At 39.7% G+C, this 24,885-nt stretch overlaps 1 protein-coding gene across 2 annotated transcripts; it reads right to left on the bottom strand.

The window, feature by feature from the left end:
- Positions 1-226: 226 nt before the first annotated feature.
- PLA2G4F (phospholipase A2 group IVF) lies at positions 227-24,885 on the bottom strand. Of its 2 annotated transcripts, XM_053945506.1 has the most exons (20): positions 24,396-24,885; positions 19,310-19,382; positions 17,841-17,977; positions 16,462-16,590; positions 15,003-15,043; positions 14,376-14,418; positions 13,101-13,167; positions 12,642-12,811; positions 10,868-10,981; positions 10,465-10,502; positions 9,392-9,527; positions 8,497-8,633; positions 7,185-7,407; positions 6,522-6,636; positions 5,213-5,350; positions 4,631-4,738; positions 3,530-3,751; positions 3,034-3,200; positions 1,792-1,978; positions 227-1,144 (listed from the first exon to the last, which is right to left on the bottom strand). In XM_053945506.1, the coding sequence occupies exons 1-20, from the start codon at positions 24,504-24,506 to the stop codon at positions 915-917; spliced, it is 2,586 nt and encodes an 861-aa protein (XP_053801481.1). In that variant the 5' UTR covers positions 24,507-24,885; the 3' UTR covers positions 227-914. The 2 variants fall into 2 exon arrangements, with proteins under 2 accessions (XP_053801481.1, XP_053801482.1); XM_053945507.1 differs by lacking the exon at positions 227-1,144 and having other exon boundaries at positions 1,892-1,978; positions 3,034-3,171.

Below are 24,885 nucleotides of genomic sequence, written 5' to 3'. Positions count from 1 at the left end.
TGGCACGTTCACCCTCCAATCCACTGGCACCTTTTGAGAACTATAAAAGATTGGAGTCAGAGAAAATAAATTAGTCTCTTCATCGTGACCAAAGCTGTGGTGCGTCGTTTTTCCTTGTGTCATCTGGTGACAACTTATGGCATTTTCATCATAGTTTCATCATCTCATGATGATCAAGCTATAGGAAGTAGTAACAAAATCCCACAATGTGTTTTTATTGTTAAATATAAAAACCATTTATTTCCCTGTTTACCAAACAAATTCTTTACCAAAATAAGATACTCCATATAGAATTTCTGGGAGACTAAAAGCCATTAAAATCCTTGAGAAGGGTAGGAAGGAAATTGAAACCATGAATGGCAAAATGGGAAGCAGGTAATGACTGTTTAGTCTTGAAAGCACAAGGGCATCAGCCAGTAACAAGGGGAAAGCAAAAGGAGCCATTTCCTCTCTCAGTGAGTCATTTTTAATTGTGGAGTTCTTCTTAAGATGACGTAAGTTGTAAAAGTTCCTGAGGGGAGGTTCTAAAGCAAGTACAGAAGGAATCTGTTTCCTCAAACACCAACACACCTTTGACAAAAAGAGGTGCACCACTCAGTAGAGTATGGAAGATCATTCTCCAGATGCTTGAATGGTTTGGACAGACTTCTCAAATCATCTGGAATCAGCCACTGTGATCTGAGATACTGAGCTAGGTAATTCCTCACTCTTCCCCACACAAGGAAGCAACATCCGTGTTACTGTACATCCCTTGAGTTTTCATCAGAGCACATAACCTGGAATGAGTTTTCAGTGTCAGGTGTACTACTCCCTCCCCAGGAAGGGAGTTTCCAGCTGTTCACTATCAGTTCTGTCTTGAACCTCATGGCTTTTGTATACTGCAGCCTCTCTGTATCCTCAGCCTTGGAAACTGCTCATGTATTTGACTTATTGATGACTTTCTTCAACTTCCTCCTTTGCAGAGCCAAGTTTAGGGTTTTGAGGAGAGTGTCCTTGTTGTTCAGAACATTGTAGCGATTCACTTCCACTAACCTGCTGAAATCATGTGGCTCAAAGGTGAAGTTTAGTGTACGGTAAGGGGAATCTTTTGACTCAATAATAAAGTCACCAAAGGATTTCTCCTCTTCTGACTCACGTTCAACTCCTGCCGCAAGAAAGAAAGAAAAAAAAAAATCACAAAAACCCCTCTGCTGTGGTAGAATCATTTTAGTTGAATTCTGCTAGGAGGATATCAGAGATAATTCTGTAGAAACTTAACTTTTGTCCCAAAGCTCCTCCTCAGAGATATCAGCTCATTCCAAAATATTTGAAAACTGAAGGGGCAAAGTATTCCCTTTCTATTTCCACTTGGCTCCAAAATACAGTACTAAAATACATTTTCATTGTGATAAATTGTTAAGTTCATCTTTGATTATTATGCTCAAAATAAGAATATAAAGCTCAATTCTCCCTGGAAGTGCTGTTCAGCACTAAAATGAAAGACAAACCTCAAGTTCAATTGGCCCTAGGAGTACCTTGCCCCTTAAATTTAAATACCAGTCTTAAAAGATGAACAAAGTCGTTTACTGCAAACGTTTTTGTGGGGGGAGGGGTGTTGTGAGCCTCTTCTCTCATCCTGCCCTTCAAAAAATTAGTAGAAACTTAGATTCTGCCTTAAATGTAAATAACAATTTAAGAGTTACAGAGTAATATTACAAAGAATGAAAAGAGGAACAATGACCTGACTGAATTTTCCCCATCAGCACACCCAAAGAATTGTTAGAAGAGTGCTTTAAGACGCAGCTTGCTTACCCGGAGCTTTGTATTTCTGGAAGGTGTCATTCACCAGTGGGAAATGGAGTACAATTGGAGCCTTTGGATTATTATCATCCACGAACATGTAACACTCTTTTGGCTTCTTTTCATCTTCCTCACTAAATTTGATTTTTGGAAAAGGAATTTCATGCTCCTCACAGTATTTCTGAGTCAGCTCTAAAACCTGTTATCAGAGGAAAAAGATAATTGCAATAGAACACCAGCAACACTTCTAAAATCATCTAACTATAATCCTCAAAGGGAAAGAGGCTTTCATTAAAAAAAAAAAAAAAAAAAGAAAAGAAGTGACAGAAACTCAGCTTCAAATCCGCAGAAACAATTTCTCTAGCTGGTAATATAGAAGAACAAAGAGCAGAACTGCAACAAATATCAACAGATTGCAGCTGAAACTTTTTATGCTTTCCTAGTCTAAATCTGTTCACCTTGACTTTTCTGCACTTAATAATGAACACTTGTATGTACAGAAAATAATTTGTTTGCATGAAGAAAATCACCAATAGCCACTCTTTCTTTAGAAGCACATATCTAAGTAACAGTGATCTTATGGGCCAAACAAATAGTCTTATTTTATTTAATCTGTTTAGGCTTCTGAAAACTTTTGAATCTTCTTACAATTGTCAACTTTCTATTTTCTCATGACCTTCACAGCAAAAAGCATAGCAAAATAATGTCTGAAATGTCTTTTCATAGGAAGACAAGCCAAGAGAGGTGAGGCTGTTCAGCCTGGAGAAGAGAAGGCACTGGGGAGACATTACAACACCTTCCAGTACTAAAGGAGGCTCACAGGAGGTGGAGAGTGACTTTTCACAAAGTGTAATGATAGGACAAGGGGGAAAAAGCCCTAATTTGAAGGAGGGTAGGTTTAGATTAGATATTAGGAAGAAATCCTTCACTGTGAAGGTGGTGAGACACTGGCACAGGTTGCCCAGAGAAGCTGTGGACTCCGCATCCCTGGAAGTGTTCAAGGCCAGGGTGCATAGGACTTTAAGCAAGCTTGTCTAGTGGAAGGTGTCCCTGCCCATGGCAGGAGGGTTGAAATGAGATGACCCTTAGTGTGCCTTCCAACCCAAACCATTCTATGATTCCATGAAAGACATAGGGATTTATTTTCATTCATTGGTCCATTAGTTTTTGTATTCAGCTTCAACTGATCTGCTGCCACTGAGTATGATTCTGTGCTTTTATGTTCATGTAATAATGCTCAGCTATATGTCTCACCTCAAATGGAGCTTCCCAGGAAAAATTGAATGACAAGATAACATCCACATCCCTCTCTGGCTGAAGTACCAAAGGAAAGGGGGAGTTGATGGAAAACCCACCATCCACTAAATACAAGCTCTCTGCCATGGGAGTCAGCTGGTTGGGAAATGCATCCAGGTGAGTATCTGTAAGACACTCCAAGAAACACAAGTAACTATATTGATTCATTACACATGTATTGGCAGAAGAAATCAACAAAGCTCATGCTAGTGTAATAAGAAGAAAAAAGACATTCCAACATGCACTTTCATCTGAGACAGACCTATAAAGTCTGATGAGGCAGCTTGCCTTATATGACAGAACAAATACAGTGGATCAAAATTTTTGCTATGGTGTAAGAAGGGATATATTCCCTGTCTTCAGCACAACAAAGTTCACTTATTTTCCGTGACATTGGGATATTATATAGTGTGTTAATATTTTGTGATAGTCAGATACACATAAACTCCTTTACCTCTCCAAGTCACAAATTTCTTGATGTTAACATAATCTTTATGAAGATACAATCCCTTCATGAAGTTGAAGGTTTCTCCACATGTGACCCGGGACTTGAAGAAATCCTGAAAAATTTGTAACATCAGGCCCCCAGGTATAACCAAGCGAGTCTTCAGCTGTGCTGGGTCTCGGAAATGGAATCTTCGGCAGTCATCTGCAGAAGTCACAGAAGTCTTCTCATCTGCAGAACACACACAAAATGCCAGCTCCAACATTTCAATCAGGGCTTTCTCTAAAATATTTAACCAGTTTTCCTAAGTCTGAATTTGTCCTCTAATAAGGGTATTGTAATAAAATTTAAATGAGATGCATATTCCAAAAGTAGGTGATTTACAAGCCCTGTTTAACGGGAAAAGCATTACTCATAAAGTATTGCCCATATTAATTTCAAACCCACACAAAGAAACCCTTGCTAACAAGTGACAATCACTTCTGTCACATAAGATAGCAGTCAACCACACACAGTAGCATTTATAACTACACAAAACAAAAAGGGTGGGGTGTGCTGGGGGAACCAGGGCTGGAAAGGCAGAGGAAAAAAAAAATCTCTTCTTCCACTATTTACTATAAGGCCATAACTATGCACATGAACAAGTCCCAGCCTCTAAAACAGTTTTCACTGTTAGGAACAAATGGACATCAGTGAATAAACCTACAACCAGCTTATCCAACACTACAAAAAGCAGACCATGGAGGAAACTAAAAGCCTTTTTTTCCATCTCCTGCATAGCAATCCAGCTTCTATTCTTCCTCTTCTCGGGATTATGATTCCTGCACTTTAATATGGGTTTAAGATAGCTCCTAGAACTAGCCCAGATTTACAGTCAAAGTCAGATACAAGTTCTTTTTAAAAGAAGAGGAAGTGTACTAAAGAAACAATTTCTCTTCACTATAGGAGCAATCAAAGGGAATAACACACAATAAAAGAGATCTGTCCCAATCCACCCTTTATGCTAATCGTGAAAACTACACACAACACAATTTTGCATCATATTATTTGTGATCACTACAAAATCAGCAATCTTTTGAAAAATCCAACTATTTTTATGTATGTTCTTACCTACAACTTTGATAACATCTTTGAAAGAATCTAGAAAGTTCAGTCCTATACCAACCACCTTCAGGCAGATATCGTCCAAGCTTGCAGCAAAGGCACTGCCCCACATTCCTGAAGGAGAAATGCAAAAGAATTTAACACTCAAAAGGTTTTTCATGGAACCAAAAGGCCTATAATTCACCTGACATTTTTCATGGGAGAGGGCTGTCACTTGATCCCTACTGTTCTAACAGTGTGAGTTAAAACCTTGATGTTAATCATGTGACAAATTATGATGTTACAATATAATGCAGAAAATTTTCCAAGAGACAAGCGTGGAAAAGACAGTAAGAGAACAGGAAGACTGACAGTAGACATTTTTGACAGGCAGCTATAATAGAGTCATCTTGCAGACTCAGGACATCAGACTGTAACACTATGAACCAGCTGTGAACCTAAAGCTCTGGAGAAAAATCGACATGTTTCACTTCTTCAAGTCCTTTGGAAGGGAAGAAAGGCATGGACTTCAGTTCATAAGTCCCTAGAGCAGTAAAGTTCCTTTCCATCTCCTTATATGATAATTTGATCATTACCATAAAATCATACCTTGTAGAAAACAAATCCTGGGCTCTGGATGTTTCTGGACAAGCCGTCCCATGAAGAACTCGCTGTCAAAATTCTCTGTTCTAACAAAAGCTCCATATTTGCGAAATCCAACTTCATAGGGAGTGAACTCACACCATTCTAAGAACAACACAACAGGATATTTACTCATCTCAGAGTACACATGAGTGAAAATATTTATCTGATATCTGCCCACACAGAGGAGACAGGAGGGACTCTCCCCTCACTTTTCACAATCACTACGGATTTCTCTGCCCCTCTTCTCTAGCTTCTATGTACATATGATTAACAAAAACTCTTGTGAAGGCTTTCATTCCATCTTGCTCCATATTGACTTTGTTACTACGGAAATAACCTGCCTATTTTAGTTTTAATTTAAACCATTTTGATGGCTCCCTTTTCCACATTATTTTTCTCAGCTTTTCACTGCACTACGAACCATCTCCCAGGAACTACTACAGTACTGGCTTGAAAACCTGATCGACACACTGCGTCAGACTTCATTGTTTGCTTATCAAAGCGCCCCCTCATGCTTGAAAGATTTCCACAAAGAGTTGAAAAAGAAGGGTCATCCAGTCCAACTCCTGGGCCTGCACAGGTGAACCTGCCAAAACACAGCAGGCATCTGCAAGCATTATCCAAATCCTTCTTGAGCACTGGCAGGTTGGATCAAATTAAATTCACTGTCATACGCACACACTCCACAGAATAAAACAAACAAGTCCCCTCGTGGTACACAGATGGATACAAGCTTTTGTGTTTGTGTTCCTGTCTCACTCATCCATCCCCACTTGTTGCATCATATTTAAAGTTTCAATGAAGGATTACTCTTCATATTTTTACTGTATGAACTCAGGCCTCTAAAACATACGATTTTGATGATGCATATATAAGGTGGCCAATCCATCATTTTACATGAATCCTACACAAATTTTTTATCTGAGACTAAAAAAGAAAGTGGTTTCCTTATCACCAAGGCCTCTAATTCTTTTATTCAGATAGAGACACATGTGTTACAGGAATCTTCTCAGCTCCTGAAAATTTCAGGCAGTTTCTAGCAAAACTTGTGCAGTGGCCAACAGTTCTGAATCTCATTTCTCCACTTGAGCTATGATGAAGACCTTTGCTATCAATATGATAGCATATTTTTGTCAATCAGTTTCCTATTGCCTCTTACCAACTGCTGCTTGAGCCGTATTTCCTGTTATCAGCTGCTCACTCCCCGAGCAACTGGAGAGATGAAATAAATTTATGGACTTTAGCACACAAAAATGACTTTCCATGTTCATACCTGCAAAGTCACCACTGCTCATATTGGGTCTCACATTGACAGCTGCATAGATAGGATAAGGGTTCTGGGCCCATTTCACTGCGTCTTGCTGATCAGACAGCTTTGATGGATCTTCCTGGTGACAAGCAAGGAAGGAGGAGCCCACTTAAGTCAAGTAAATTCTGTGCCCACAGGTTGATAATTGGTAGCTGTTGCTTTGCATTTCTGATTAACATTACTAATTCAAAGTCCCTTTTCCTCTCCACTGTCCAGGTATATGGCTAGATCTGTCCAAAATATTTCTGCAGCTGCATATTTAGAATGTCTAAGGTTAATAATAAACTAACTATCCCTCTGCTTTTCAATCTCAATTACATAGAAAATACTGCAAAATAACTCCATTCTGCAGAATCAACATCATTGTCAGGCTTAACCCACCCAGTACAAAAGCTATTCTTTTCATAACAGTCATTCCAAACAAACACAGCATTTTTCTGTAACACTGATCCATATGAATTAAAAAATCTTTACTAAAGAAGATACTCTGTTTATTCCACAGCACTGCCTATACAAAGGTGGAGAGCAATTTCTTAATTTAGGTTTCTTAACTCTAAACACATGGGTCAGCAGAGTTCCCACTAGAAAGACAAACAGCAGTACACATCCAAACATGAATTCTTTTACCTCTTGTTGTAGGAAATATTCTACAATAAGGCCCCACAGATCTGTAAAGGAAGCCTTCCGTCCAGTGATCTCCATTGCATTCAGCTCCTGGAAATAGTATTTTAGTCGTTCTGGGGAAAATGCCCCTGCTTTGCTGCTGGACACAGTGTCCTGAGCTCTTCTGATTGCATCTTTAAGGTCTTTCTGTGACCAGTCAGGGTCTCGATACAGTGTTGATAAACACCTGAAAATGCTTTTATTAATGTCATCAGTAATAAAGACCTTTGTGTAAGCAATATTTTTAGCTAGATATAATTAGTGCTGCAGCACTTGAGAAGTCTAGCTAAAAGAGTGAAGAATCCATAAATAAAAGATCTCTGAACTCTAAATTGTGCTGAAAACCCTGACACCCATAGGACATCTTTGCTCTGATGGCTAACCTGTCTTCCAAAGATGTTCCAAGCATCCTATGCTAGCACCCATGAACCAGCCCATAAACATACATTAACTCCAGAACAAAACAACCATGATATGCTGGCTGATGGCAAGGGTGCAGTGTGCAGCAATAGAGGCCTTGGCCTTTACCAGAAGACCGGTCTGATCAAAGGAGAAGCTAGTCTGGACCATTGACCATCTGTACAAACAGATGCCTACATTTGTTTGGAAGTGTCTCTGAATCAAAAGGGGCAGGAGAAGTAGGAGCAGAGGAGTTAACTTTCAACACACACAAGTAAATCCTTGGAAGGAAGGATTACGCTGTCAGGTTGCACAACTCCTCTATGAAATAATTTTACAAAAACAAGGGATGACTTCATCACAAACTCCAAGAACTGAGCTACTGAAACATTTTAGCCATGTATAATATTTCAGCACATTGCTCCAGTCCACCAAAGGGCAAGACAGTGCTATGCCTCTCTTCAGCCTCTATGCCATTTTGGAAGGTGATGACGTAGTGGCCTGCATGGACATGTTTCCAGTGACTTGCACCACCTCAGTTATCTTCTTGGCAAGAGTAGGGGAATGAGGAAGGTCTTTAAATCAGTGCTCTGAGTTACTACGCAACAGTTTTATTCATATAAAACATTCTAATATTCAACTGTCAGACTTGCACAAGAAGCAGATTCATCATTTTAGCCAGTAGCTGCATGGGTTGGACATGATACTGGATCTCTTAGATTGTTCAGGATCCCCAACAGAACTCACAGGTGAAAACTGGTAAAATACTTGATTTGCTGTCTGCCTACAGATGGCACAAATGTAATTTTGGCCTTATTTTGCATGAACACTACCATTTCACCTGTAAGTTTCTGAATAAAAGCTGCATGTAGCTTACCAAGTGGAGCCAGAAATGCCACAGAGGTATATTGCAACATCCAGAAGGCCCAGCTGCTGCAGCCCAGCAAGGCTGCCATAGAATGACGTCAGTGCTCTCATCCCACCTCCAGAGCCCAGCACTGCCACAACTGGAACCTGCAGACAGCAAACTCAGGAATCACAACCACAGGCTTTTGATGGCCAAAAAATTACAGGACTAACCCCATTTCAGTCTCATTTGAACATCAAATAGAATTTAAAACATAGAGATATAAACTCTAATAGAGACATAAAATAGAGATATAAACCTTTATTTCTATCTACATTACAAGTAATTTTGGGTTTGATTTCAAGCTGAACTTATTTTTCTATTTTGTAATTGAAATACATTGCTTACTATAAAGCACAGCACAGTCGTCTTAGGGACAGTCCCTTACTGAAATTGTTATGTATAGTATCATACATTTACTTTCATACAATACATATGTAAGAGGCAATTAATCTTGTAACAGCAGCCAAATACCACTGAGCAAGGTATCAGGATATGTAGATGTAAGTTTTCTCAAATAAGCAATTAAGAATCTATTCCTGTGGTGTGAGTTTCATTTTAAACATTCTGAAACAAAATTTCTCATCACAATTCCAAGCCCAAAGCCCAAGATATGAGTTCCAGTAGAGTACATACATTCTGAAATTTCAACATATGTGTTCCAAAACACACACACACCCCTCAAAATTTAAGAAATATAAAAACATTTAGACTTCAGAACTGAAATGTATCAGAGATCTGTCTCACACCATAGTGAATGCAAACCATGTCTCTTGTTGGTTACAAGCAAGGATTCCTACATTGTCTAATTATCAACCAAGCCTAAAGGATTTTACCAATCTCACCACAGGACTGTGCTCAATACCTCATCTTTTGGAGGGGATTCTTTTAAGTCAAGAGTCTTCCTCAATGCCTCAGAAACTACTTTCTTCCTTTTGTCCAAAAATTCTCTCTCTTCTTTACAGAGCTCAAAACCCAGACGTATATCAAGATCCCAAGTGCTGAAATAGAAGTTAAGAAAAAAAAACCTTGAAATTCTGGAGGATTTGTAATCGGTATGGAAATGTAATTTTTGTGAACACACAATCTAGGTGCAGATCTGAACTGGATCAGGTGAAATTTTAGTCTATACATCAGCTATTTTGTACAACAGCTTTTGGAATTAAAAATTAAATTCTCCATATTGTATTTCTTCTTTAATGTTTAAATTCAATGGTTCTGTCGAACAGTACTCAGATTAAGCTTCAGGAATTTCACCTGAATTTCTTTCAGGAAGAAAATGTTCTTTGTAGGTGAAGATTGTAAGAGGAGGAATTGACATCACTGTATCAACATGAACATGAAATGAGAGGAAGAAGGATTTTAAAACAGAAGATTCTGAACTTAAGAGGAAGGAGGAGGCAACTGAATACCAATAACCTTGTTATAAGGTTGTAAAACAGGAGCAGGATCTTCAGTTGATGACTGGACACCAAATGACCCTATCAACATACAAGCCAATTTCTTGGTTTTCTGTTATTTTTTTTTCCCTTTTTACTCCTTTCTTGCAATCTCCATGTATTTTATAGTTCAAGCTCTTCACACACATATGTCCTTCCCTATCTCTCAGTACATCACTGCACATACTCTGGGATACCTGTGCCTGACAAAGCTACATAGTATGTATATCAACAGCTATTATACACTTAAGTATTAGGAACACAAAATTTTTACATATGTCAACAGGATTGACACCAGTCCAATAGACAATATCTGCAAAGTAAAGAGTCACAGGCTTCCGAAAATTATCAAAAAAATAATCAAATATGTTTTTCTTTAATCTATTCCAAGAGATCAGTGGAGTGACCAGAGCTCCCCAGAACACCGAGGAGAGTCACTCAGTTCCTTTACTATGAGGGTAAAGGCCCTTCCTGATTTTCAAGTGGGATTCCCACTCACCTCTCTTCAGTTTTCAAACTCATATCCAAACTTTTTCCCTGTGAAAAGAGAGAACACATCTTGAAGTTGACAGCAATTACACAGGTGGAACTTCAAAACAGAAGTTATGAATTATTTCTTCTACAAGTGTCTTGCTTTTTCCCTCCTCTGATACTTTTCTTTTATACCCTAAAAAGACTTTTCTCTTCAGAAAGTGATGAACTTTATACTTCATTTTGCAAGACTCAACCATGAAAATACATTAGGAAGAATTGCACTGAGTAATCTCATTGCTTCATTCTAGAGATCCAGGAAAACAGCACTCCTGAGAATCACATGTTGCCTAACTTTCCAAACACCTAGAGGCAATGGAGGAAAAGTTTATCTCATGCACATTAAAGCAAGAGCAAAATATTGATATTACCTCTCCCAAAGAAATGATTTTATCAACTTTTTCTCCAATAGGAAGGGAATTAACTGGTACGGTCCCCAGTCCCAGAACTGTAGTATGCTTTTCAATATCAGGGTTCACACCATCCTAATTAAAAAAAAAAATCTTATTTGAGATTCATAAAAAAAAGTTTAAAAAAAATATGACTTTCATACGTTGAAACAGCAAACAATTCTTAATATCACTATAGCTAAATATTTACCAAATGTCCAAGGCTTTTCAAGGGCATTCTGCTTTCTGCTTGGCAGGTCTTTGCAGGGGTATTTCTTTCACTCAGATAGTTTCTTTGTTGTTGTTTGGTTTAGTTTTAGGGGTGTTTTGTTTATTGTTATTGTTTTTTTTTAATATACCTGTCTACCACAATTAAAAAATCTTCAAGTACAAAATTTTCCCCACAAATAGTTTTGTTCTGGCATGTGTCAGAAAACTCACTAACAGACTTGCATTCCATCTTCCAAGCAAGATTTGGAAAAGATAACAAAAAAGGCAGCAGCATTACACATACATCAAAAATACCACAAAATAAGAAATAAGGCAGTATGTAATTTTAAAAAACTTTAAAAGCAGAGCAAATTAAAGCTTGCCAGGAAATATTTGGGTTTTCTGCCATGTAGCAAATGGCAAGATCTCTTAATACATAGCTGTGTGCAGATTCCTAAATGCAAAGAGGTAGATTAAAAACCCTTCAGATCAGAGGGTCACACAAGCCTACAGAGCCTCCAGGTGGGCTGGAGCCCACACACCAACCACAGGGCTCAGCCCCCAGGAGGAGACCACACCTCAGAGAAAACTAGGCTGTCACCCTGCTCACACCAAGAACTGAAGTCAGGCCAGGAACCACCCACAGAGTTCACAGGCATCTTCTGACCAGTAACTGCTGTCCTGAGACCAATGTCCCTCTAAGCTCACTGTCCTCTTCCTAACAGGCACAAATAACATGCATTTAGGCACAGGGCAAGCAACACCACAACATTCCTGGCACTCTCCCATATCTGATAAGAGAGAAGAGGTCAGACTGAAGACTTTTGTGGTCTATGCCACTTGTTTAAAGAGTATGTTCTGCTAGCTACCAGAGTTGTTTAGCAGAGGTTTACCACCTGGGACAATCTCCATAGTTGACCTCTGCAGAGGTTTTGCTTGCCTGGCTCGGAGTTTTTTTGACCACTCAAGCCCAGGTCTCTCTCTTCAGCTCATGTTTGCTGTCTAATAAACCCCAGGCAAAGATGTTCTTCCATATCTTCCTTGTGTTCTCTTCTCCACAGCTGCCTCTACAGTAGTAAAGATCACCATTTGCAATCATGCTACCCAATTGCTTGTTGGGATAAAAAAAATCATAGAATAAAGAGCTTCCTTGCTCTCATTTCTGGAGAATGAATGTCAACACACGGGTACCTGGAGAAACTGCAAAGTAAAAGACACACAAAAGCTAAATAAACCTCTGCAATTGATCTACAAGTTTCTAATAGAAAAAAGTGCCTATAGAGTATCTCAAAAGATGAAAGTAAAGATGTCTACATGTCGCAAGCATGGGCAGAGTAACATTTTCTTAATCCCCAAATTTGAACAGATGTTAAATCTTTGGGGAGCGTAGACTCTTAAGGTAATTTCACCTCCTTACACAATGTCAAAGATCCAATGCACAATCTGACGTTAAAAAAAAAAAAAAAAGAAAAAAGTCAGCATGTAAAAAACTATAGAGAAAAACTTGTCTCTCTGTAAGCTTTGTGGAATCAGCATGGATGCTTACCTGCAGGACAGATATGGTTTGCTGCAACTCCACTTGCAGTTCTGGACACATTTCTTTATCCACGTGAAAGACAAATGAGGTTCCATAATCCTTCTCGTTGTCTGGTGTCCAAGGAATAGACAACTGCTTTTGATATGCACCTGGGACAGACACCTTGACCTCACAGCATCCTGTGCATTAGAAAAAGAAGTTTAGACCACAGGGGCCATTTGTTAAAAATCAAGTACGTATTAAGTGTAGCTGAGGCCATGAAAACACAAGCAAAAACTCTATTGTGTGGTACCCATTAGAAAATACCCAATCTTATTAATTATTGAAAATAAAAGCAAAATTTACTTTAAAAGTCAATTTTGTAGTCAGTAAAGTCTCTGTCTGTATAGACAGAGAATCAATTCTCCCCTCTCTCTCAAGGAACACGTTGAAGAGTAGTCCTGACTTAAACTCTCTGGGCAGCCCTACCTTGCTGTTTCTCTTTTGCATTTTCCTCTTTGTTGACAGTGCCTTGCAGACACAAGCAAGGACGAACCTGTGAAAAAAGAAACCAGCTCTGGTGACACAATTTTTAGTTCACTTATTTGTTGAAGTTTAATTCATCTACTAAATTAGCTGTGGGTTTACAGCTGCAAACTGTCAAAAAAAAAATTAGGCATTGTTTTGTTATTTCAAATAAAGACAAAATTTTGTTTCAGTAGGACAGGATTATTAGCTTTTGTTTCAAAATAAAAACCATCCTTTCTATTCCAAGAGCTGGGTTGTTGTTGTTTTTTTTTTTTTTTTTTTTTTTTTTACAACCAGTACTTCACAGTTATAAGTTATGAACACCTGGGGTTTTTCTGGGTTTTTTACTTTTTTTAAATGCATGTACGAGTACCTATTCAGAACCTGTTCAGATCCAAGCAAGCACTTCATAAATTTCTGTCCCAGCTTGTCTATGTCCTCATGAAATTTAGTCTCTCACACCATTCAGCCATCAGCTTACCCTCTAGGACAGTAGATGAGGGATTGATTTTTACACAATTGCCCTAAGAAACTAGCCCACTGCTTGGATTAAGACTGACTTGCGAAGGGAAACTGGAACACAAAAGTTTCCTTCCTATGAAATAGTTTTCAGAACTGTGCTGTTAAATGCCACCAATTTTTCAGGGGGGGAAAAGTTAAAACTCTACATTTCAACCATAACCCTCCTCTCCTTACAAAAAAAAACATTACTCCAGTCCCTTTTTTTTCAAGGGAGCAAAGAGGCAGTAACACTTATTTTTAATATATAGCACACTGATTTTCTTAGATTGATTAACCCAAAAAAAAACAGGGAGTGATCCCCTACTTAATAATGGCATTGACAAAGCTTAGAAATAATATGTTTTAACAAGAAGAGGGACTCTTCCTGGACAGCATCTAGTCTAGAAAACACAGTACAATCTTCAAGACTCACTTGCCTGCTAAAGACATTTTTTACAAATTTTATGGCAACCTTACAGGGAAAAAACAAAAAAACAAACAAACACCTCAAAACAAAAAACTGCAGCTTTCTGTAAGTCAGCATCAAGTTTAAAAATTGAGGAAGCTTTTTAAATTAACAAATTGAAAAAGAGAGAGGCAGATCTTGGAGAGAATAGGAGCTATTTGGAAGTAAGACTGTAATACTCAAATCCTTCTCCTCTTTCTATTAAAAGCCTCTCTTCAGGAGTAAGTCATAACACACGTGATTCTGTACTCATGATTCCATGTACTCACCACAAGGACTCCGTTGGTCAATACTTCTCTAGGGGCATCTGAGCTGTGAAAGCAAGAGGTTTACTGCAAATGACAACTGGTTTTAATTTTGCTTCATCCTACTTTACAAACTAATTGGCTGAATAAGCAGTGGGATGAAAAGATCCTCAGTGTGGGAGATCCAGGGAAACAGCAGGTATATTTCCCTTCACAAAATAATGGGGGCTTGGAAAAAATGGAAAAAAAAATGTCTGCAAATATAAGCACGCACTATAGGATCTCCCCATCTCATTTATTTTGATAACCTAGAGAAAAGCTGAACTTACATAGACAACTAGATAGATAAAGTATATATTTGTGTATTTTGCAAGGTTAACTGAAAAATTTCCACTCCCAAATAACTAAGCCAGAAATGTCCACTTACATCCCATGAAGTCCAGCAAAATTTTATTTCTTTTTTACCCCAAAAATTTTGGTGACTGGAGTATAAAGAATAATTTTAGTCAGGTATTAGTGAATCAACTCAATCACCACAGAGAACTATAAAGTATTATCCTTTTTATGAGCACGACTATCTCCACACAAAAAAAGCAACTGACAACATATATGCAGAACACAAGTGCAATCAGCTCTTCAGGTAAGACTCACCATTTCTCCAAGAAGAACTCTACATCCAGCTCTTCATTAGCCTTTGAAAATAAAAATTGGATATTGGTGACCCTTGATCCTGAATTAAGAGACATTTCCCAAGAGATTAAGCTTTTCTCCTGTTACATAGTGACAGTAACTTCCTGTTAAAATAACTTGAGTTTGTTCCTTTTATAAAAGCTCCAGTTAAATTTTGAAATGGTTAAATGTAGCCTTTAGCCTTCAAATACTCCTCTTCTGCTGGACATGTCCTACATGACCAGACACATCTACATTTGAAGACACAAGTGCACAGAGAGTCATCTCTCAGACCCATTACTCTGCTGATGAGAGAAAAAAAACACCTCCTCTGGCTCAAGAACCACTGCAACATCATCTCTGCAAACAGCTTCTACATGAGGCTTTGGGCTTCTTCCCATTTCTTATTTCAGCAGCTTGCATTCTTAGCTTCTTGCTGTCTTTGTCCTCTACAGACTTTGTTCCAGCCAAAGTCTTTTCTCCTCCCATAGCATACAGGAAATATTTGATACCAGACCTAACACAGTTTTTTAAAGTAACAAACTAGAAGCTGTTTTGGGTCATTTTCTTTGCTGAAGTTGAAATTTCCAGTCTCTTAATTACAGATCAAGATGGCTTAAGCATTCAGCAAATGGCTAGAGCTAGTGGGAGCAATGGTATTACAAAGCCTCTTTCCATGATCACAAATGATTTGGAGTGCCTGTGGCACTGCCCAACACCTCCCTGTGAACTGCACACCAGTTAGTCTGCTTCTGACCACACCAACAGCACTGAAGCCCAATTTCTCAAGAAAACACATCATTAGCTCACTTTTAATCCAGACCTATTGTAGCAATGTGTTTGTAGCATTACAAAATAGATCAGCCTGGTGATGTGGCTTTTACCCACATAAAACAGGCTGTCTTCTAAGTCCATGAACAGGCGAACAGGGCTTGAGAGCAGCTGATCACCAATATCATCTGCATGAAGCAGAGGTTAAATGTACTGAACATAACCCATGGAAAATAAGTATCTCTTAGGCTTTTGACTTATTAGATATAGAGGTAGCCTTTGCAGCAATAAACTTGTTTTTTTGCAAATAGATGATGATAAACTAAATAAGACAGTCCCTACAACGATTACTGACTACAAATGCCTTTCATTTTAAAATCAGTTTTTGTTCCTCTAAGTCTCATGAGAAATTAATTCTGTTTAAAGATGTTTTAACATTCCTGAAAGACAGCAGTAATCCCAAATTTTATTTTGCTGGAGCATCCCAAAGAATATGGAAAGCACACAAATAAAGTTACTAGAGAACTTGCAAACATCTCAGTTGACAGTAAAGCCATATGTGCTGTCACCACCAGTTGATTCATTTTTCCCTTCTGGCTTCTCCCACACAGACAATCAGCCAGCAGGCACTGCCAGGCATGTGAGGGATGAGCTGCAGCCAGGGCCTCACCTCGGGCTCCAGCCTGAAGGTGTGCAGCAGGGGCTCCCCCGGCCTCACGCCCCCCACGTCAAAGACCACAGAGGTGAGCTCATCACTGACAAGGACATCCTTGTCATAGAGGGTCAGCTCCAGAATGTTCTAAAAGCAGAAAGAAACAAACAGCCTAAGATGAAGGGGCAGAAACACTGACAAACCTGGGTAGCTGCATACAATGGACACTTTGTGCATTAATCAATACCCTTCCCCAGTTCTAAGGAAAAATCAGTATTTTCAACAGTTAACAGCATAGTTAAGCAAAAAATTCTCCTAGTTGACACAATTTAGCTAAAGCATTTTCTCATCTTCCCACCTAGGGGGAGGCCCCAGCTGAACTCATGTGGCAGACTCTCCACCAGCTCCAGGCACAGATTTGCCCAAGGAAGCAATAGCAATTTCCACTCTTTCATGATGATTTAGTTCAGGATGTTATAGAGACCAATCACTTCCTGTTCAGCACTGTCTCAGAGATGGTAAATTCAAGAGAAACTGAAATAGATACAGTGAGGACATATGGCACCCAAATAATAGTCTTGCAGCAGCTACTTCCCAAGGAGACAAGACTGAACTTAGAATTTTGCTGTCAGTCTCCAGCAGTAACCAGGCTGAGGTCTCAGGAGCCTGGAGGGAAAGAAAAAGATCCCACACTCTAAAGTTTAGCTTTCAATTTTCTTACCAGTCAAATCAATTACCGTTCCACATTTGTCACCAACCATTGTGGAAAGGTACTCCAATGAGGGGGATGGCTTCTTGTTAATAGACACCTTATTCCAAAGCCTGGGATGTTATTCAAAGCAATTGTGCCCCACTAAAACTGATCTTTTAAAGTACAGTTTCCTTCCCCCTACCATTAGTGTCTGCTTTGAGACTGAATGCTGACAATCTGAAGACTTTGTTAAATACTGTATTAGGTCCCACACAGAGAGTAGATGAAGTCTCTACCCAAGAGTTTGAATTTGGTTTTCTCAATCGTCAGAATGATGGCAAAACTTGACTGAATGAACTATGTGGCAGTGAGTAGAAATTTAGTTCCTGTGAAAGAAGCAGCAAACATCAAATAGAAACTTGCTTATCAAGGAATTTCCTTGAATTCCACCAGGTAGTGCCATAACTTCCCTTTCCTGAGATGTACCACAAGGATGTTTATGGAAAGTTCTATCTGCAACTTTCTTGAGAGAGCAGTTAACCACAGCAGTTTTGGTACAGCTTTTTGTACCACTGAAGACAACTGACACCTTACAAGCAACACAAGTTTTGAGGGTAATAAAGAACCCTTGGTTTTGAATGAAGTATCAAAAGCAAGCCAGTACAAAAATACAAGTAATCTAACCTGCTCTACACAGTGTCCTTACCTTGACAGCACTATGGATTCGATACCGGAAAGTTTCATTCCATTCTGGGTTCTCAGAGTTGTCAACAACCTGAGTTCGGGAGACACTGGGAGATGCAGTGGGCAGCTTGAGTTCCACATAGCAGTCTGCCTTGGATACTGCAGCAGAGAGTGAGAGACAGGCACCAGAAAAGCTTTATTCAAACATACTCTTTCCCATGAGCTTCTCATTTTCTAGATCTCACTGCATCATAGAAAAGTGCAAATTTAAGGCTGGACTTCTAAAGCAAAAGCCTTTAATGAAGTAAATGTCTTTAAACAGAAGAAAATAGAATTTTAGGTGCCTATATTTCTTTTTTCTGGTTCATCAAAATCATAAAGCTCTTAATAAAAAAGGCTAGTATTTAAAATGAGGAAGATCAACTTTAAAAAAAAAAGATTACTGCTGATACCAGGCCTGTTGCCTCTTCTCCTATCCCTGGGCACCATTTATAGAGCCTAAGCCTTCTAAAGTCCAAGGAGACAATATCCACTACTGCTGTACCCTTGTTTAGTCAGGCCAGGAGCTGGGCTGTCTGTTTCCATTCCCTGAAAACAAATTATTGTCTCAGAGCCCTTCTTTCTTCCATTTAGGGCCCCTTCAACAATGCAGGTACGGAGACCATTCTTCACTCCAGCTGAAGAGATAGCCCACAGAAAAGAACTCTTCACAACATGATTCTAGCTCTCAGCCTCTCAGGAGGCTTTCCTGTTCCCTGAACAGCTATTTCACATTCCAAGTAGTTCAATGCTGGATGCCAGATATAAACTTAAGGCAGACTATCTTACTTGATTCAATCTGAAGTAATTTAATATAAATGAGTTTTAAAGATCCAAATGCCCCAAACAGTCCTGAGACCTTTACACAGGTGTGTAAATGGGAGGGAATATACACCATGCTCTAAAAACCAGGAACAGAGAAAAAGCAGTTTATCTTGGAAGCAGTAAACCACCTACTTCCTTTAAAGTCTGCAATGACAAACTAATAGCAGGTACATGATATAAAGCACTACTACAACTGAGAAAATAAACATTTGAAAGCTAGAATTAAAGATTTCTGCTTCCAGTTTCAGGAAGACTGTTCAGTAGGAGCAAGGGTGAAACTTGCAATACCCAGAAGGCTGAATCCAGAGAAAGGAATACAGAATGGGCCACAGTAGAACAGATAAAGGAGTAGGGAAGCAAAACATTACTAGGACTGACTTGATCTTGTTCTGCAAAGTAAGAGCAGCTGAAGCTGCTTAATCTGCAGACTGGCCTCACATAAGGCTTTTGAAATATAGATAATATACTTTATACTATATATATAATGCTTTACATTAAAAGCTTTTGTTGAGACATAAAGGCAATGCAATATGTGTAGATAAGAGGCTCCCTTAACAATGCTCTCTGTGCTGGAGGTATGCACCAAGGAACCAACTTGTTTTCATATTGCCTTGAGTAAATACTTACACACGTCCGTACCCTTGATGTTTCTGGCTCGGAGGACTTTTACTGTTAGGCTGTAGTAAGGATGCTTTTCCCACTGAAAAGAGAGAAACAAGCTCAGCATTTAGCTCAGTTGCAATGCCTGTCCTGTAACCACACTAGTATTAGACCAGAGAAATGGATCTGAAATAGCCAGCCCAAAATGAGCTATTAATGAATCAGTTTGGGAACACACACAGCACTTTCAGTGTCCTGGAGGACCATAAAAGAGCCTAGAAGGAAACTCAATTGCCTTTTGGCAATGCAAGAGCAATGTCTTAGTCTAACTCCTCATGGACTTCAGAAAGTCCCTTATTTAGGGATTCCTCTAATTATAGATCAGTTTTTAATTGCTTTGTTAGTACATTCTTGCTGAGTCTGGTGCTAAAGCTGCTCAAACACATTCACAACAGCTAGTTCAAGAGTACTGGCCACGGGCACATGAATGCTTGAGTAAAAGCAGACATGGCAAGAATCTTAAGAGGGGAGTCTAAAGTCATAAAAGGCACACGCTGTTTACAATGAGAAAAAAAACCCAAAATACTTGCCAAAACACTCCATGGCAGCTTGAGTTAGAAAAGACAAAACTTAAATTCATTTTCATTCTGGACTGTTAACTGGTATCAGCATTCTAAACATGCATGTCACTTAATCAGCACAGAAAAAATGTAATCCTTACTCTTGAAAGCTTCTAGGAGACTATTTTTGGAAAGTAATATTAGTATCTAAATGCCAGGATGTGAAGTGGGAAAAAAATAGTCAGACTAGATCCTAGAATATCATGAAGGAGAAGTGAGGTGAGGGCAGGGCACAAGAGAGAACAGCTTGAGGTGATTCAGTACAGAGACTGCACAGAAGTAATTGTGTAAGGCTCAGGAACAGAATGGGATATTGCCTCATTTTCATCAGTTATGACACAATCCTGGCCAGCTAAGAACTTTTCCTATTCTTAAGCCGTATTTTCAAAATGCTTTTCACAAATGGTCATTACTTCACCTTAACAATTTTCAACATGGTTGACTTGAGACCATAGTTTAATTTTAGATATGCTAAGTATTCACTTAAAATTAAATTCAACAAGATCTTCACTTACAACAAAATACTGCAGATTGACAAATGAGGACTGGAAGAAGTTGCCCAGAGAAGCTGTGAATGCCCATTCCTGTCCTGGAAGCGTCCAAGGCCAGGCAGGAGCTTTGAGAAACCTTGTCTAGTGGAAAGTGCCCCTGCCCATGACAGGGGGGTTGGAACAAGATGACCTTTAAGGTCCCTTCCAACTCAAATCCTTCTTCAATCCTATGATTCTTGAAATATTACATAAAAATGTAGGGCCTACATATTGCTGAGTGGGATCTCACAGAAACCAGTGAATCCTGAAATGTTAAACTCTTCTTGAATGTTCCTTATCTGATAAATGGAATTACGCTGTGTTTGTTAAGCAGTCACATTCTTTGTGAGTCTTCCTTATGTTTCATCTTTGGGGGATACTTGCCAGCTTTTGCAAAACAGGGTTTGAACAACACAATAAAACCAAGGCATACACAGTATACTGAACAATTTTGTATTAAGCAAGCACCATCCATCCTGATCAACAAGCAAAGAGCAAAAACTAAGATTCCTCACATGCAGGTACTAAATTAAATTTGTGCAAATAAACTTCAGTTATACTGTTACTAATCTTAAAGACACATATTTGCAGAAATTATATGTTTAAGCTATTCATTTCTAAGCACAAAATTCACAGCAAATTTCACCATGACTTCCACCCTTCAGATGCTAGTTTCTTTCATCTTTAAACCTTTCCTAATCACCTTCCTTTTATTCAGTCTCTGACACTAGTTTCTCAGGCAAAGGCTGACCACCTTTCTACTTCATCAAGTTGGGGAATAGATTACAGATAGAAATTCAAGATTGTGTATGTTATTCTCACCAACTTCCTAAAGTTCCTGCAACTCTTTCGTTTGTTGAGACATGAAGCTACATAATCACAGCCCCATGGCTGTGAAAACAATCTTCACTCACATAGCATGGCTGTTGCCTGGAAATCAGACACTATCAGGGCAAGCACAGAGCACCATGAAGATAGCCTATCCTTCTTTTACTGCATACCATCTGTCAAAAACGTACTTACATGCTCAAAAGAAAGTCCTTTCCAAAGGTCTCTAACACCTTCAATTTGCAGCCAGTCATTACACAGCTGAAGATACATTTTCCACATCCAGATCATAACTTAAGGGCATACAACTCAACTGAAATGTCACTGTGCTTTCCAGCCTCTGTGATCAGTTATGCCAGAAGCTCCTCACATGCCTTTTTTACTTATCTTTTAGCAAAGGCACAGCAAGGTCATAGCATGCTGCCAGGTGAGCTTGCAGAGTAATGAAGCATGGGAGTATCAGATATGCCCTATCTGAATGATCAGGGAAAAGGCAGGCAATAAATCCACATGGCAAATGGGCAACAAATACTGATGACAGCTCTGCCTGCAGCACTCTGCATGGCAGCATACCAAAGCACGTGACTGACAAAAGCAGCTAACTGCTGCTTTGCATTTTAATGATTTTTCAGAATCACTGCTTTTCCAGGGCTCAGGAGTGCAAAGCAAGTGAAGCAAAAAAAGAAAAGCCCCCTTTAAATCCTATATCCTAAAATGAGGGTACAAGGCTGAATTTTCACATACTTAACTTTGCAAACAACTGTCTGTATCTTTCATCTAAACTGAAGATGCTGATGCAGCTGGAAGCGACTGTAGAACAAGTCATCCCAGCTATAGCCCCCAGTAATCTTTACTTTCATATAGTCCAGGATACCTGTCTTTATAGAGTAGGAAGTAAGTGCTGGGATCCATCCCCACAGGTCTCAGTGCATGCAAAGGACTCACCAGAAGCCTGCCAGACTCATTACAAAAGTGCTGTCATAGAAGTTGTGTTTCCATTTGCTAAGGCATATTTTGTGTTCACAGCTATTGGGAAAATTAGGTGGCTCAAAGAAATGTTCAGTTTACCAATGGAGCATGTTATGAACAGTTTCCAGGTGTTCCCCAGAGATGCGGGCAGGGCTTTCCTAGTTCCCATGGCAACACTAAAAGAAAACTACTAACTCTAGCCAAGTACCGATATTGAAATGCTAATTAGCCAATTGCTCTGTTTGTTTTCTCTAAACTACCTGGCCTCCCACCCCTCCACGCTGCCATTCTGGGACTAACATGCAAATAAAAACCCCTTAGGATCATGGGAGTATTTTTAGGAGATAAAAATGAATATAAATCAAAAACTGAACACAATAGAGGAGTCTAGATAAATGCCCTAGCTGAGGAAGAGGGAAACACATCCCCTGACTGGCTTTTAACCGTCGCCATCACCTAAGAAGGAACAGACTATATTAGGCTCTGAGAAGCAGGGCGATAGACAGAGAGCCCTGGTGCTGCCACCAGGGAAGGAGCGGGGACAGCTGTTGTTCTGGACTTCAGCAACAGACTCTGCACGCCACGCCTCCTCATCCTCGGGCCACCGGTGTGCCACAAGGAAAGGAGAAAGGACAGCTGCTGCTCGGGACTCCAGTGACCGGCTCTGCGCGCCTCCTTCCTTCCGGCTGCCTGGGAAAGCTACAACCGCGGGGGCGAGCTCTGCGTCGAGCCCCCTGCCCAGCTGATCTTTTTAATAAAGAGCTGAACATTAATAAAGGCATTAGCCCTGTTCATTTCAGAGCAGTTTCTCCCCATCTTGCTCCTGCTCCCAAAGAAACACTGCTGCACATCATTCCCTTCCTTGTAGCCTAGGTGTCACAAGTTTGCTTTTAAACCCCAAAGCCTTTCCTGGGCACCCCTTGCACTGTCCCTCTGCCCTCAGGAGACTCACAGACACAGCCCTAAGAACCATGGTGTTCTGGCAGGCAGGATTTATAGTTAGCCAGGACATGAGCAGTGCCAGCAGCTCAGTAACACAAGAGCAGTGGGTGAACACCGGGTTCACTCTCAGTTCATTGCTGTTTGCCTTTAGAAGTGAATTTAAGGCTGAACTCTGGAAAATTAAAGCAGTCTGATCATCTTAAATTTACCTACAAAGCCAAAAGGGTGATCTGCTGCCCCACACCTTGCTCAATTGCTATCAATTAGTCAATACTAAAATCTCTCCCTACAGCCAATAAAATTTTGTTCAGTAATGTTTTGATTTTTTGGTGGTTTTTTGATTATTTTTTTATTTATTTAAATAGTGAGCACCTGAGGGAAAATATATTCAGTGATTTATAAGTTAATGAAGGCTAACATGGGCCTCTTCTAACATGATCTGCTGAGTACTAAATAATAATATTAAAAAGTCAACAAGTTTATTTCTGTCACACAGTAACCAGAAGTGAAGAAAGCTATACAAGCAGCAAATTATCTTGTGACAATTTATGGTCACCTCAATTTTAAGTTGTACATTGAGGGGCTGGCATGATAGGATACAACAAGGGTGATCAGCTTATAGATCAAATCTCCACTCAAAATCTCCTTCATAATCATTTAGCTTAATTCAAAATTGAAGTTATTAGCCTGACCATCTTATCCAATGAAATTATTTCACTCCACTTAAAGGACAAACACCTCAAAACCACTTTATCTGTCGTGATTGCACTGCATTATGAACAGCAGCTAAAGCCATCATTAGTCTGTCTACTTGAGATCATTAATCCCTGTAGGATAAGATAGAAAGCAGAACAGAAGGCAACTGTAGTCAAGGTTACTTTGCAAGAAAACACAAAAGCATGGTTTCATCTCCACTGATTAAAAGTGCAGTATTCTGGACTCTCCCCCCCAAAAAAGTTCCTGACATCAGCTCAATTCTGCTCCCCAAAACCTAAGGAAACACAGATCTGCTCTGGATTTCCTCAGGCAGACTCTAAATTTAATAAAAGCCTGAAATCTCCATTAACATGAGCATTAAGAGAAAAGTGTGGATAACAATAAACTTTTTAATTCCTGAGGAAGTGTAGGACAGGTTTTCCACACATGCAGCAACACGTGGAAGTCACTCCTGAGCACATCAGCTAAGGAATGCCATCTCCGAGCCAGCACCAGGATTTCTCTTACCCGCCAGTGATAGAACCCAGTGTCTCTCCTCTCCTTCCTTTGGAAAAGCACTGCTGCCAGAAAAGGCAGCACTCTGGGTGGAAATGGGCCCCGCAGCACCTCCTGGAACATGGGGAAAATGTCCTGCTGCCTCTGCAGAAAATCTGACAGGGAAACCCAGAGAGCAAGGCAAGTTCCTGGACGCCTGGCTGCGAAGAAGTGCTGTTTGCCACGGGCTCATCTGAAGTTTTGCGCAGGACTGGGCTGTGCTCCAGCTGGGAGAAGCAGAGGTGTGGCCCACACTTGCCAAACAAGCCGGCTCAAAACCTTGCTGGCAGGTTTTTCCAATATTGCTTCAAGATAAGGGCAGCAAAGCAGCACCAAACAGGGAAGCCCTGGGCAGGAGCAGCCACAACTTTGCGATCCAGCTGCGACATCTAAATCCCCAATCCAGATTTTCTTTGAGAGTTCCAGCAACCTGATGTACAACTATGGCCACTTCAAATCCTTT

This window comes from Vidua chalybeata, chromosome 6, assembly GCF_026979565.1.
Source record: "Vidua chalybeata isolate OUT-0048 chromosome 6, bVidCha1 merged haplotype, whole genome shotgun sequence".
NCBI lineage: Eukaryota > Metazoa > Chordata > Aves > Passeriformes > Viduidae > Vidua > Vidua chalybeata.
This window is presented reverse-complemented; position numbering and strand designations above follow the sequence as displayed.